Source organism: Mytilus trossulus, chromosome 6, assembly GCF_036588685.1.
Source record: "Mytilus trossulus isolate FHL-02 chromosome 6, PNRI_Mtr1.1.1.hap1, whole genome shotgun sequence".
In the NCBI taxonomy this organism is placed as follows: Eukaryota; Metazoa; Mollusca; class Bivalvia; order Mytilida; family Mytilidae; genus Mytilus; species Mytilus trossulus.
The window spans coordinates 9,603,894-9,620,220 of NC_086378.1; the positions used below are offsets into that span (position 1 = coordinate 9,603,894).

At 33.0% G+C, this 16,327-nt stretch overlaps 1 protein-coding gene and 1 long non-coding RNA gene across 4 annotated transcripts in view; one reads left to right on the forward strand and one right to left on the reverse strand.

The window, feature by feature from the left end:
• The first annotated feature begins 1,490 nt into the window (after nt 1–1,490).
• On the forward strand, nt 1,491–9,282 carry LOC134720757 (uncharacterized). Of its 2 annotated transcripts, none has more exons than XR_010107787.1 (4): nt 1,491–1,596; nt 4,693–5,089; nt 6,478–6,590; nt 7,482–9,282. It is a non-coding gene; the product is annotated as an uncharacterized LOC134720757 (long non-coding RNA). The 2 variants fall into 2 exon arrangements; XR_010107788.1 differs by having other exon boundaries at nt 7,491–9,282.
• A 2,207-nt stretch (nt 9,283–11,489) lies between these two features.
• The window catches only part of LOC134720739 (mdm2-binding protein-like), a 30,515-nt gene continuing 25,677 nt past the window's right edge, over nt 11,490–16,327 (reverse strand). For both annotated transcript variants that reach the window (XM_063583210.1, XM_063583209.1), the window contains exons 18-20: nt 16,185–16,298; nt 13,670–13,735; nt 11,490–11,600 (exon numbers count right to left, since the gene is read on the reverse strand). In XM_063583210.1, the coding sequence (XP_063439280.1) occupies nt 11,550–11,600; nt 13,670–13,735; nt 16,185–16,298 (231 nt within the window). In that variant the 3' untranslated portion in view covers nt 11,490–11,549. The remainder of the gene's footprint in view (nt 11,601–13,669; nt 13,736–16,184; nt 16,299–16,327) is intronic.

The window sequence follows — 16,327 nt, forward strand, 5'->3', positions numbered from 1 at the left end:
ATGAGATAAATCTCACAGACAAATAGTAACTTGTCAATATATGTATATTAACAGCTGATAAAGTTGTATGCGCACGTACTCATGAGATAAATCTAACGAGTTGATAAAAAATCGTAGAAGCCAAATAAATGAAGGTTATGTTGTTTTTACAATATTCTCCTGATTAGATGCTGAAATAAATACAATCCACTAAATAAAGAAAAGAAAATGTTTAAATATGTCGCGGAGGTGGACAATTTACTTTGGTTCTCTTTACTTCACAAAAGTTAATAAATTTTTGATATTTTGACCTGGCCGGTAATTTCTTGGTGCACTTCTGGCGAGACAGAGCTTTGTTATTTTGAACAAATAAAATATTGTCCGAGTTGCTCGTGTTTTCGGAAACGGAAATATCATCTAATAAATTGTCATAAATGCTGTTTGGGTTAGTTTTAACAGGCATACTATCGGGATAATCCTCATCAATATATATATGGTCTTGCAATTCAATGTCGTCGAGTTTCGTTTGAACAGGTTCCATAAAATATTTTAAAGAAATTGCAGGTCGTTTCAGCTGTCAGGCACACGTACTCATGAGATAAATCTAACGAGTGTAAATCGTTAATGCTAGTATTATTAAATGAAGATAATATTTTGACAAATCATAAAACAAATCAAATGAAAAAAGAAAATTCAATGTCTAACTTTGCAGCGGAGGTCGAGAATTCAATTTAGTCTTTGCCTTGGGTCCAAACTGATTTTCATGAAGCCACATATCGGATTGGGCTTGTTCAACAGCTATATAAGTAATATTAGATATATTTCCATTGATAATATTCAGTGCTGGCTAGGAATCTTTCAATTTTACTTGCCTGATCACATTGCCGAACAAACCACGTGTGTCGTCCTCGTGTGTGGGGTCTACATGTATGATATACACGGACGTAACATTTTCAGAAAATAATTAAATATGTGTCGAAAACTGCATAAATGTTCTTAAAAATTCAGTAAAACGTCTCTATGTACTCTTTGTTAGGGTCACTCCACCATGTAACGATATCGCCTCGTCGTAATTATAGATTTTGGGTTGGGACTAGCTCAAGCAATAAAAACACGTCTTACGTTGACGACATTTAATAAAAGAGAGTGTAAAACAAAAAGGCGTTTCCGGACATCACTTGTACAATTCCGTAAAACATATAAAACTGAATTACACATATATAAAACATATATATCTAAATATATAACATTGGTTTAACTGTTCAATTGAATTATAATTCAAAACGAATAAAATTGTACCGCATAAATTGCTTATTTTTGGCCAAATTGAATGCGGTGTTTTTATTCAAAGTCTTGAATTTTTTGTGTATATTTGATATTCTGAATCTAATCGTGTATTTAGATTTTTTTTTATTTTGGGCTACGTTTTCGAATTGGTCCAGTGATATTGATACCAGTATTATTTAAATACCTATTTGGTTAATGGACCAACCTTCAGGTAAACCGGAAATTGGACTGACCTGAAAAGACAGGTACGAAAACACAGGTGTTGTTGTTTTTTAGGTGGAAAGAATATGTTGGCATAAATCTTTGTTTGAAAATGACAACATGTTCATGGTATTACTTGATATTTCACATAATATTTATCTGTTGAAATAATTTCGGAAATATTTAAAAAGGGAAAGGGAAAAAAACGACACAAAAGAAAGCTTGATGACATCAGAGATGTATATACTGCTCCTTTATCTCAATGTCTGTTTATAATTGAAAGTAATTCAAAATCAAACGGAGAAACGACAATGTAATTCATTACTTTCAAATTACATCATTTCACATGTAATTGAAAATATTTTCTGTAAGTAACACATTACCTCAATTACATTTTTAATTACCATAGTTCTGTATAAGCTATCTTCAGGTAATTATATTTTTATACTTAATACAGGTGTGTATAAGATTTTTTTTTCATAAGATATGTTTTATATTAAATGAAATAAAAAAACACATTTCCTTTTATTCTGTTAGATTTCTTATAAAAATTATAATTTATAACGATTGTAAGACCTAAAACTCTTGTTTCAAAAATGTATATACCTTACAAATTATCAGTAAAATATCCCTTAAGATAAATAAGAAACCAAAATGACTGACACATGTTTTGTTGCTGTCTGTTTAAAACATGTTTGATTGCTGTCTGATTGACACATGTTTGGTTTATGTCTGTTTAAAACATGTTTGGTTGCTGTCTGACTGACACATGTTAAGTTGCTGTCTGATTAAAACATGTTTTGTTAATGTCTATTTAAAACATGTTTGGTTGCTGTCTGATTGACACATGTTTGGTTGCTGTCTGATTAAGACAAGTTTGGTTGCTGTCTGATTGACACATGTTTGGTTGCTGTCTGATTGACACATGTTTGGTTGCTGTCTGATTAAAACATGTTTTGTTAATGTCTGATTAAAACATGTTTGGTTGCTGTCTGATTGACATTTTTGTTTGCTGTCTGATTAAGACATGTTTGGTTGCTGTCTGATTGACACATGTTTGGTTGCTGTCTGATTAAGACATGTTTGGTTGCTGTCTGATTAAAACATGTTTTGTTAATGTCTGATTAAAACATGTTTGGTTGCTGTCTGATTGACACATGTTTGGTTGCTGTCTGATTGACACATGTTTGGTTGCTGTCTGATTAAAACATGTTTTGTTAATGTCTGATTAAAACATGTTTGGTTGCTGTCTGATTGACATTTTTGTTTGCTGTCTGATTAAGACATGTTTGGTTGCTGTCTGATTGACACATGTTTGGTTGCTGTCTGATTAAGACATGTTTGGTTGCTGTCTGATTAAAACATGTTTTGTTAATGTCTGATTAAAACATGTTTGGTTGCTGTCTGATTGACATGTTTGGTTGCTGTCTGATTAAGACATGTTTGGTTGCTGTCTGATTGACACATGTTTGGTTGCTGTCTGATTGACACATGTTTGGTTGCTGTCTGATTGACATGTTTGGTTGCTGTCTGACTGACACATGTTTGGTTGCTGTCTGATCGACACGTGTTTGGTTGCTGTCTGACTGACACATGCTTGGTTGCTGTCTGACTGACACATGTTTGGTTGCTGTCTGACTGACACGTTTTGTTGCTGTCTGATTGACACATGTTTGGTTGCTGTCTGATTGACACATGTTTGGTTGATGTCTGATTGACACATGTTTGGTTGCTGTCTGATTAAAACATGTTGTGATGCTGTCTGATTAAGACATGTTTGGTTGCTGTCTGACAGACACATGTTTGATTGCTGTCTAACTGACACATGTTTGGTTGCTGTCTGACTGACATGTTTGGTTGCTGTCTGACTGACACATGTTTGGTTGCTGTCTGATTGACACGTGTTTGGTTGCTGTCTGACTGACACATGCTTGGTTGCTGTCTGATTAAAACATGTTTGGTTGTTGTCTGACTGACACATGTTTGGTTGTTGTCTGATTGACACATGCTTGGTTGCTGTCTGATTAAAACATGTTTGGTTGCTGTCTGATTGACACGTGTTTGGTTGCTGTCTGACTGACACATGCTTGGTTGCTGTCTGATTAAAACATGTTTGGTTGCTGTCTGATTGACACGTGTTTGGTTGCTGTCTGACTGACACATGCTTGGTTGCTGTCTGACTGACACATGTTTGGTTGCTGTCTGATTGACACATGTTTTGTTGCTGTCTGATTGACACATGTTTGGTTGCTGTCTGATTAAAACATGTTTGGTTGCTGTCTGACTGACACATGTTTGGTTGCTGTCTGATTAAAACATGTTTGGTTGCTGTCTGACTGACACATGTTTGGTTGCTGTCTGATTAAAACATGTTTGGTTGTTGTCTGATTGACACATGTTTGGTTGCTGTCTGATTGACACGTGTTTGGTTGCTGTCTGATTGACACATGTTTGGTTGCTGTCTGACTGACACTTGTTTGGTTGCTGTCTGACTGACACATGTTTGGTTGCTGTCTGATTAAAACATGTTTGGTTGCTGTCTAACTGACACATGTTTGGTTGCTGTCTGATTAAAACATGTTGCGTTGCTGTCTGATTAAGACATGTTTGGTTGTTGTCTGATTGACACATGTTTGGTTGCTGTCTGATTGACACGTGTTTGGTTGCTGTCTGACTGACACTTGTTTGGTTGCTGTCTGACTGACACATGTTTGGTTGCTGTCTGACTGACACATGTTTGGTTGCTGTGCGACTGACACGTTTGGTTGCTGTCTGATTGACACATATTTGGTTGCTGTCTGACTGACACAAAGGCCTCATCTTCCTTTAATTTATTTGTAATTTTTTTAATTTAATTGGATTTTGAATAAAATTTAAAAATTCTTTGCCATAACAAAAGAGGGACGAAAGATACCAGAGGGACAGTTAAACTCATAAATCGAAAAATAAACTGATAACGCCTGGCTAAAAATGAAAAAAGAAAAACAGATGAAAATTAGAACACATGACTCAATTTTGAAAGTAAGGGAGATAAACAAACACTTTTAGAATTCTATAGGATTTACACAGATGACTGAGGAGATTAAACATTTGAATATGATATCAAAGTTTCCTGTTGTTAATTGTATTTTTCAAAATTAAGAATCTAAATATCCTCAAACTTAATGAGTTCAATGATAAACATTGTACATGTGTATTAACATAAAATAATTTTTCATTTTTCAGAACTGTTCAAATTTTTAAATGAAGATGATTACTTTTGTAAAATTCAAATGTTACCTGAATATCAAGCTTCTTGACTATTATGAGTTATAAAACGAAGATAAAACATTGCTTCATTGAGTTATGGTAAATGAAATCGGTGGCATTGATCCTGGCACCATACCACAGTCCACAACTACCTCAACAACCCAACCACCTCCCGGACCAAACCAACCATTAGACAACGAAAATAGACGATCAACAACAGATACCATTGCTGCCTTAACTGTTGCCATATTATCTGTTATTGTAATTATAACCATTTTGTTGCTTGTCAGAGCTATAAGAAAGAGAAGACAGGCTAGACAAGGGAGGGAACTCAATCCTGTTGCAACTATATCTACAGGAGTTATGGGCACAGGTATAGTATAAACAATGTAGTCACTTCAATGTATGAACACAACTGAAAAATCTATGGATTTCAAATAGATTTGATGATTTTAAGTAAAAAAGTTAAGAATATTTGTGCTGATTTCCTGTGGATTCACTTCAATGACTGTTTCCAACAACAGAAATTAACTTTAAAAGGGGGACGAAAGATAACAAAGAGCCTGTCTTTACATTAAACACCCACCAATTAACCAATCAAGCCTTATCTTTACATTAAAAACCCACCAATTAACCATTCAAGCCTTATCTTTACATTAACCTCCCACCAATTAACCAATCAAGCCTTATCTTTACATTAACCCCCCACCAATTAACCAATCAAGCCTTATCTTTACATTAACCCCCCACCAATTAACCAAACAAGCCTTATCTTTACATTTAAAACCCACCAATTAACCATTCAAGCCTTATCTTTACATTAACCCCCACCAATTAACCAATCAAGCCTTATCTTTACATTAACCCCCCACCAATTAAGCAATCAAGCCTTATCTTTACATTAACCCCCCACCAATTAAGCAATCAAGCCTTATCTTTACATTAACCCCCCTCCAATTAACCAAACAAGCCTCATCTTTAAATTAACCCCCCACCAATTAACCAAACAAGCCTTATCTTTATGCTAAACACCAATCAATCAATTATTTTCTTTATGTTTATATTTCCGAAGATTTTAAATAGCCTAAAGATGACTAAAATGAGGGTGATAGGACCTTTATCAGGACTTTGGGATCAGGTGTTTTTAAGCTCAAAATTTTGGGATTGACTCTTTCAGGATCTGGGAATTCTTTTTTTTTCAAATTTTTGGGATGTCATGACTTTAATTTATTTAATTTTGGGACCTCAGGCTTTCATGTTTTTTTAAGCCCAGGATTTCAAGATCAGGACCCCTCTAAAATATACAGATATGCATCTATCAGATTTTAAAATGTATGTACTTGTAGAATGAGAAGTGATGGTTCAACATAAACATAGTAATAACTTTCAATGTTGCCTTTGCATATTCTTTTTGTAATACTGAAAAATGGATTATTAAAATTTTCTTGTAATTACTGTAGATTCATGTATTTTTTGGGTACAAAATTATGTGGATTAAAGAAAACTTACATGTTCGTGGATATTTATGTTTTTGTACTTTTACTGAGATTGTTATTCTTTGAACATTTAATTTTGTAGTTCAACTGTACCAACAAAATTCACGGAAATTGGTCCAACGAATAATAATGTATGACAATAAGTAATTGAATTTTGTCAAATAAAGAAATGAGATCATTGTTGATTATAAAATAAAGAATCAACGATTCGGGGAAAGAATAAATCAGAATTATAGAAATTAATTCAAAGAATTTACATTGACAGGTGTAGCAGCATATAGTAATGCCGCCATGGATTGGGAACCAGTGAACCATGACCATGAAATGACAGTTAGACCTTCATCATCTCGTCACAGCAGCTAGCATTGGTTCTCAAGAGTAAGTATTGTCATATATACATATTTTTAATACTAAGAAAAAATGCACTCAAAATGTACTGAATTCCAAGATAAATTAAAAAAGGTCCATTAAAGCTGACAAATTAAAACATTTAATTTAAGACTATGTCAACCAATTGAACGAATGGAAAACAACTGTCACTTTCCTGACTTGGTACAAGCAGTTTATCTGCCCTTAAATGAAAAATTCAATGGAGGCTTGATTGAACTTGGACCTTAGGTTCTCTGTTATTTACATTATCAAAGATGGCGAACGACACCCATACTACCAATACATCAAATGTGCACTCACTTCTATTATGTTGTCTGATACAAACATGCAATGTTAAAATTTATGAAAATTGCATTTACTTTGTATTGACAAATATTATTTTGCTAATTAAGAGACTAAAAACTCTTGTAAGATTGTATTACTAGAGAAATACTTGATACTTGTCTCTGTCAATTGTTAATTCCAAAAAGAAGTGCTCATTGACTTTGACCATAGATGTATAGCTATACCTTGATCAACCATTTTCCTTATCTAGAATCTAATTTCAGGTGTTATAGCATTTTCAAACATGATAACAATGGGGAAAGCTCATTTGAACTCACTTACTGGTAATTTTAATTGATGGTCATTTAAGGGGGCACTTGATAACTTTTTTGTAATGAAATTGAGAATGGAAATGGGGAATGTAACAAAGAGACAACAACCCGACCATAGAAAAAACAACAGCAGAAGGTCTCCAACAAGTCTTCAATGTAACAAGAAATTCCCTCACCTGGAGGCGTCCTTCAGCTGGCCCCTAAACAAATATATACTAGCTCAGTGATAATGAACGCAGGCTGTAAAATAATGTTCTTGAATAAATTTATTTTCTATTTTTAGATTTCTTAGATGGTGCATATAAATAGCTTCGTTGGAACAAAACAGTACCAGGCTCAGATCGAAGATCTACACATTTATTCAATTCCATTTAAATGTTGATCTCAACTATATACCAGTATTACAGCACACACATGCTTTGGTTGAATATCAGTCTTGGTGGCGTTATTAGAACCTCTGTGAAACAGAGTGATAGGGGTTGATACTGTAAATTCAGAAATTATTGCATGCATTTATCAATTCGACTGTGTCATTTTAGACTAAAATGTGATTTACATTTTTGCGGTATTGAGAAAAATCATGTTTAATTCATATAAAAAATTTCAAAATGCAAGTTTTAATTATTGCGATTATAACCATGTCGCATTTTTTGCAATAATAAAAACATCACAATAATTTCTGAATTTACAGTAGTTGAATTTGATCTGGGACCCATTCTTGTATAACCTATTTTAAAAATAAACAGGGATATTTCAGTGATTTGCATGCCTGAAATGTCATTTTCTAGCAATTACTGAAACATCACTTTTAGAAAAGTGACTATAAGTCAATCATCTTGTTTATATTGTACATATCACAGAATTGTTTTCAGTAACAATTCTCTAATTCATCTTTATTTAATCTTTGCATCATGTTTATTCAATGATATAAATCTACATAATGTTGGACTACAAGTCAGCCTATCATATAAAACAAACCCAGTAATTTAGACAGTATTTTTCTTTCTGAATTTAAAACAAGGTATGAATAATATATATCTGCTAACCTTTTCATATCTCCATGGGTGATTTTGAGCTCAGGAAGGCATATAGAAGGATTCTCTTCTTCTGCTGTGTATTCATTAGTATTTGCTGGATATCAATTTTCATGGCTTCCATAGATAGAGGAAAACCACAAATTTTAATGTTCAACCAACTGTAAATTTACTCTGATCATATGCAAACTTTTGTAACCGCAAACTCAAATATAAACCAAAGTTTTTCTCAAACCACAAATATTGATACTGTGGATTCATTTATTTTCGTGGGCATCAATTTTCGTGGATTGAGGAAATTTACATGTTCATGGATTTTTGATTTCATGGTTTTGCCGAAGTCTGCATACAAGTCATGAGAAAATTTGTCATTTGTTGAACATTTAATTTTGTGGTTCAACTGTTCCCACAAAATCCACGAAAATTGGTATCCAAAGAATAATAATGAATCCACAGTACCCAATATAAATGAATCCATAGTATTGTCCTTGTCAAGTATTTTAAATCTACACCTGTATTGAATGAACGAGTATGCATGTGCTTAAAAACTTTTTTTAACTTATTTGAATGCCTGTTTTAAGGTGTTCAGTAAATATAAAAAAAAAATAATCAAAATTCAGGTCAACACTCAACACCTCTCATCGGGAAAATCCCCCATAAATCCTGAAGTTTGGCAGGTCTGTAATTGATATGCATTTCTAGAAGACAGTAATTGTCAACAGTTTTCCTGGGGAAGATTTTGTACAATAATATAATTTTGTATAAAAATGCAATCTGAAAGGGAGAGAATCATTTGGTAAAAAAAATTGATCTAATCAAATTGTAAAAAGTAAATGATTGAGAAAGTTGTTTCCCTTTTACATGTCCTGAAATTTGAATTGCTCATGAAAGTCTATCAGTACTTAAAGTCTCTGTATTATATATTTGTGCATAATGACCTCAAGTTACTATATGTTCTATTTTAATAAATTGTTATTTTTGTTGTTATAATTTGTACTATATGATGATGCTATATATATATAACCAACCATGTCAGTCAGATGCTTGTTAATAAATTTATATTATTATTAACGTTCTTATTTGTTAGAATGTGTTTTTTTATGCCCCACTGCTTCACCTATGATGGGCATTATGTTTTCTGCTCTGTGCGTCCATTTGTCGGTCCGTCCATCCGTCTGTCCCGCTTCAGGTTAAGGTTTTTGGTCAAGGTAGTATTTGATGAAGCTGAAGTCCAATCAACTTGAAACTTAGTACATTTGTTGCTTATGATATGATCTTTTTAATTTTAAGACCAAATTAGGCTTTTGATTCCAATTTCAGGGTCCACTGAATGTCATAGAAAATTAAAGTGGGAGTTTCAGGTTAAAGTTTTTGGTCAAGGTAGTTTTTGAAGAAGTTGAAGTCCAATCAACTTGAAACTTAGTACACATGTTCCCTATGGTATGATCTTTCTAATTTAAACAAAGTAGATTATTTACCCAATTTCGAGGTCCATTGAAAATGGAAAATGATAGGACGAGTGGGGCATCCGTGTACTTTGGACACATTCTTGTTTATATTCAATTTCTAGTTTGGTTACAATTCCCATCTCAATTCCCAGGGTTGTTTGGCGCAGCCCATAGAGGTGTCTGTCCTCTTCACAGAGTTTTGATGTTTACTATGGAATGACTGCAAGTTATAGGTTGCTCTTTGTAATTACAGCTGTTTCACATACCAGGACTCTTTTAGGGAGATTATATAATATATATAGATATTTTATATTTTGCTTTGTTTACGTACTGGTTACAAGATGTGATCTCTATGTTTCATCTCATAAGGACATAACTTGGGAATGTGACCAGTATATAAACACATGGTAGCGAAGAAATTAAAATCTGATTAAGATATTGGATTAAAATGATAATTGTCATTAATAAAGGGCAATTAGGATTTGACATCCAGTTTTGATGTAAATGGTCAGAAAGAAGACCCTTAATGCCCTGTCAGAATTTCTTCATCTGATGCGGTTTTCAAGACACAAGACAAAATCTTACATTTTACACTGTTCCAGTTTAAGCCATTTTGACCATGTTAATTTGCAGTAGGGTTTATTGTACAGTTTTTGAAATAGACAGTACAATTATGATTGTGGCCAAATTTGTTTAAGTAGTCAAAGTAGTTTTAGAGAAGATTTTTTCTTTGATTAATGGAAGACAGACGAAAGAAGCTAGTTATAGTTGGGGCAGGTACGCTTCTAAGATAAACAGGAAACAATAAATATCACAAATTACAGAACAAACAAAACCATGACTAAAAGAATAGAGAAAAACAATATTATACAGAAAACATGAATTTACCATAAAATACCTTATTGTAAATCAGTAGGTGCTCCAACATGCAAATGTGGTTTCTGCTCCAGTATTAACACCAGTCATGTTGATAATTTTAACTAGAGTGCACATGCTGAAATTCTTGCCTGTTTTACTTATCATTTAATTGATGTTGAAAGTCTGTAATATGAAGGTTTTACTAAACCTAACATTGTCAATGTTCTATCATAATGAGGTCATGGTAAGATGAACCAGGCCGGACGGACATGTACACCTAACAATCATGCAAAACACCAAATATAGTTAACCTGTTGATTATAGTATCTGGAAAACAGACCAAAACACAAAACCTTATATTGACCAATGGACCATGAAAATGAGGTCAAGGTCAGATGATACCGGCTACGGTCTAGACCAACTGTACACCTTACATTCATTCCAAATATCGTTGACTTATTGCTTATAGTATTTGAAAAAAAGAACAAAACACAGAAACTTGACATTTGCCTATTAACCATCAAAATGAGGCCAAGGCCATATAAACCTTGATCCCTGATCCATGAAATGAGGTCAGGTCAGGTGAATCTTGTCTGACAGACATGTTGGGGTTGAAAGGAACCCATATTCAATGTATAGTTATCATACAGACTCATTTTAACATAGAAATTCCACAAGTTTTTCCCAATTCTCAAATGATGCAACTTTGCCTTTTGTATAATTGTATAAATGTTAATGATGGGGCATAAAACCCAAACACACAACATTAAGATGAAGAACACCAATAAAACCAGTTTCTTTGCTTTTGCTAATTGTGTGTGTGATGAAAAATACACCACATCCTTTCTTTTCCATCATGTGTTTTTAATCTGAGTTTATGTGTCATATGAATAAGAATATTCTTTTTGACAATTTAACATTTATTTTTAATGTAATAAATTAGTATAAATTTGTCACTTAACAAACATGAATAGTCTCTTTCAAATTTTTTGCAGCACCCCTTTTTGTCTTCTACTTTTTTGCAGCACCAATACTTTGTCTTCTACTTTCTAAATTAATAACCTGTCAAAAAAAAACCAGAAAAATATAATGACATACTGTAAAAGCAGAAATTTTCGTGGGGGATTTAATTTCGTTCATTTCGTGGATAAGAACTATACACGAAATTGAAACCCCAATGAAAATTTAACTGTAGATTTACATTATTTTATAATCTGACAAAATCTTATTGATATTATATAACAGATGAACATAAATGCATACAATGAAAATCATAGCTTAATTAATAAGACATCGATATTCAAAGGTTTTCTTCAAGTTGGATGATAATCCAAATCCTTTGTTTGTACAGTAATTAGTAATGATCAAGAACTGTCAATCAATGTATTTAACAGGCTTATGCCTGTACTGCCATCAAGTCACAATACATTTATCACACAATCATTGGATAAAACCTCAAAGGTGTGTAAAAGCAAATTATCATGTGCACTGAGGTTACAACACTTGATTAGTGCTCACTGTTACTATGAAATGCATTTATTGATTTTTCCAACTATGATCAGTTTTATTGAGTATGGTCAATTATTAATTGACATTAACATAATTGTTTTCTTAACTTAAAAACCTCGAAAATTAATCCCCACGAACTTACTTTTGGATACAAAACCACGAAATTTTAACCCCACCAAAAGTTAATGTTTATACAGTAGTGAAAATGATCTGTCCAATAGAATTGGTTACTGAAAAGGACCATCTACCCACTGCAAAACAGCATCACTGAACTGAATTTTAATGTGCGTATTGTTATGCGTTTACTTTTCTACATTGGTTAGAGGTATAGGGGAAGGGTTGAGATCTCACAAACATGTTTAACCCTGCTGCATTTTTGTGCCTGTCCCAAGTCAGGAGCCTCTGGCCTTTGTTAGTCTTGTATTATTTCAATTTTAGTTTCTTGTGTACAATTTGGAAATAAGTATGGCGTTCATTATCACTGAACTAGTATATATTTGTTTAGGGGCCAGCTGAAGGACGCCTCCGGGTGAGGGAATTTCTCGCTAAATTGAAGACCTGTTGGTGACCTTCTGCTGCTGTTTTTTTATTTGGTCAGGTTGTTGTCTCTTTGACACATTCCCCATTTCAATTCTCAATTTCATATAGATTTAGAAGCTTCAAATGTTAAAGGAGTAGGTCAGGTAAGGGCCTATTTTGGCCTCAAATTTCAGGTTCATCTAAAAAAAAAGATGTTGGACACTTTTTAAACACTTTTAAAAGTGTCTACCGGTACTTCAATGGATTTGATTAGTTTTTGTGAAAGATTGTAACTGATTTAGTAAAAAAAAACCGCTCTGATTCAAGCTTAAATATGAAAAATCTATCAAATATGCCAAAAACGGTCACTATTCAGGGTTTTTTTTTGTCAAAAATGAAAGTGGCCACATCCGTGTTCATCCTCAATCTTTATATATGTTGTGTATTGTCATCAAATACAACTTACATTTCAATATTATGAATGAACACGAATGCGTCCACTTTCATTTAAGACAGACACCGTCTAAAGTTTAACTAAAATGCTAAAATTGTGAACATTTCAGTAATTTAGCATGACTTATTAATGCTAGTACCCGATATATGTAAACTGTATTGTCAAACACAGCCTATATTTATGAAGCAGAAGCATTCTACTTTCCAATAAATAGCTAAAAGATTAAAATTTCACAATTTTGTAAAACTGCTATATTTTGGGGCCAAAAAGGGGTCTTACTGAACCTACTCCTTTGTCATAATCTTTTTTATTTATTTATCTTTCATGCTTTTAAAACAGATGATTCTAAATGGAACAGCAATCTAAAAACACATTAAGCAAAAACTGATATCTAATACATGTACCAGCATCCATGAAGTCTCCTAGAACAAACCAAATGTTATGCCTTATCATTAACTGTTATATTATGCCTTGTTTATGACTGTTATTGTGAATTCATTAATTTCTTAAATACAAATTTGTCTTCTTTATTAAAAAAAGGATTAGAACATTTTTTTTAAGGAAAAAACAATATCCCCCTTTTTAAAGTTAAATAATTGTTCCCATTTTCTATACATATTCATGTAATATTTGTTTGTAAAACCCATACCTGTTGAACCTGACTTTCAGCAATGTTCTTCATTTCTTCTTTTAAATTCTGAGATGTTGGAAGATCCTGGAAATATTTTTGCATGTATTAGGTTAAAAACTTCCTTGAACAAAAATTCATAAAATCGTGGAAATTTAATTATAAAAAATCTAGTTTTCAGACAAACAAGAAGGGTGGGTGCCACATGTGGATCAGGATTTGCCGAGTTTTTGGTGGGGTTCATGTTTATAAGGCTTTAGTTTACTATGTTGTGTTTGATTAACTATTGTTTGTCTGTTTGTCTTTTTTTTTCAGCCATGCCATTGTTATTGTGACTTTGAATAACCCTCGGGTATCATTTGCTTCTTTATTGCAAAAACTCAATAATACAAATACAGGAAAAAATTCAGAGCTTATAAACATTATTTATTTGAAATAGTCCCTTATATATTATGAAAAAAATACCTACTACAGGATGTAAGGGCAAACAAAACAGTAACTGGACAATTACATTTTTCAATTTTGCTAATGATATGCATTTTCATTTCAGCTTCTAAAGAAATTGTTCAGATATTAAAAGGGTCACCTTACAAAACGGTTCATTATACATGCCATCACAAAAAGTTTAGTAACTTTGAAGAGCTTTGTAGAACACGCCTGATAAAGACTGCTATCTTTATACCTACCATCACAAACAGTTTAGTAACTTTAAAGAGCTTTATAGAACACGCCTGGTAAAGACTACTATCTTTATACATACCATGACAAAGAGTTTAGTAACTTTGAAGAGTTTTGTTGAACAGGCCTGGTAAAGACTGCTATCTTTATACATACCATGACAAAAAGTTTAGTAACTTTGAAGAGTTTTGTAGAACAGGCATGGTAAAGATTGCTATCTTTATACATACCATGACAAAAAGTTTAGTAACTTTGAAGAGCTTTGTAGAACAGGCCTGGTAAAGACTGCTATTTTTATACATACCATCACAAAAAGTTTAGTAACTTTGAAGAGCTTTGTAGAACAGGCCTGGTAAAGACTGCTATTTTTATACATACCATGACAAAAAGTTTAGTAACTTTGAAGAGCTTTGTAGAACAGGCCTGGTAAAGACTGCTATTTTTATACATACCATCACAAAAAGTTTAGTAACTTTGAAGAGCTTTGTAGAACAGGCCTGGTAAAGACTGCTATCTTTATTCATACCATGACAAAAAGTTTAGTAACTTTGAAGAGTTTTGTAGAACAGGCCTGGTAAAGACTGCTATTTTTATACATACCATCACAAAAAGTTTAGTAACTTTGAAGAGCTTTGTAGAACAGGCCTGGTAAAGACTGCTATCTTTATTCATACCATGACAAACAGTTTAGTAACTTTAAAGAGCTTTATAGAACACGCCTGGTAAAGACTGCTATCTTTGTACATACCATCACAAACAGTTTAGTAACTTTGAAGAGTTTTGTTGAACAGGCCTGGTAAAGACTGCTATCTTTATACATACCATGACAAAAAGTTTAGTAACTTTGAAGAGTTTTGTAGAACAGGCATGGTAAAGATTGCTATTTTTATACATACCATGACAAAAAGTTTAGTAACTTTGAAGAGCTTTGTAGAACAGGCCTGGTAAAGACTGCTATTTTTATACATACCATCACAAAAAGTTTAGTAACTTTGAAGAGTTTTGTAGAACAGGCCTGGTAAAGACTGCTATCTTTATACATACCATGACAAAGAGTTTAGTAACTTTGAATAGTTTTGTTGAACAGGCCTGGTAAAGACTGCTATCTTTGTACATACCATGACAAAAAGTTTAGTAACTTTGAAGAGTTTTGTAGAACAGGCCTGGTAAAGACTGCTATCTTTATACATACCATCACAAAAAGTTTAGTAACTTTGAAGAGTTTTGTAGAACAGGCCTGGTAAAGACTGCTATCTTTGTACATACCATGACAAAAAGTTTAGTAACTTTAAAGAGCTTTGTAGAACAGGCCTGGTAAAGACTGCTATCTTTGTACATACCATGACAAAAAGTTTAGTAACTTTGAAGAGTTTTGTAGAACAGGCCTGGTAAAGACTGCTATCTTTGTACATACCATGACAAAAAGTTTAGTAACTTTGAAGAGTTTTGTAGAACACGCCTGGTAAAGATTGCTATCTTTATACATACCATCACAAAGAGTTTAGTAACTTTGAAGAGCTTTGTAGAACACACCTGGTAAAGACTGCTTTCTTTGTACATACCATGACAAAAAGTTAAGTAACTTTGAAGAGTTTTGTAGAACACGCCTGGTAAAGACTGCTATCTTTATACATACCATCACAAAAAGTTTAGTAACTTTGAAGAGCTTTGTAGAACACGCCTGGTAAAGACTACTATCTTTATACATACCATGCCAAAAAGTTTAGTAACTTTGAATAGTTTTGTTGAACAGGCCTGGTAAAGACTGCTATCTTTATACATACCATGACAAAAAGTTTAGTAACTTTGAAGAGTTTTGTAGAACAGGCCTGGTAAAGACTGCTATTTTTATACATACCATCACAAAAAGTTTGGTAACTTTGAAGAGTTTTGTAGAACACGCCTGGTAAAGACTGCTATCTTTATCTACACCTTGTTGTTTCAAAACACCATGTACTATTTCTTCTAGCCTCTAAAAAATACAAATAAAAATCATTCAGA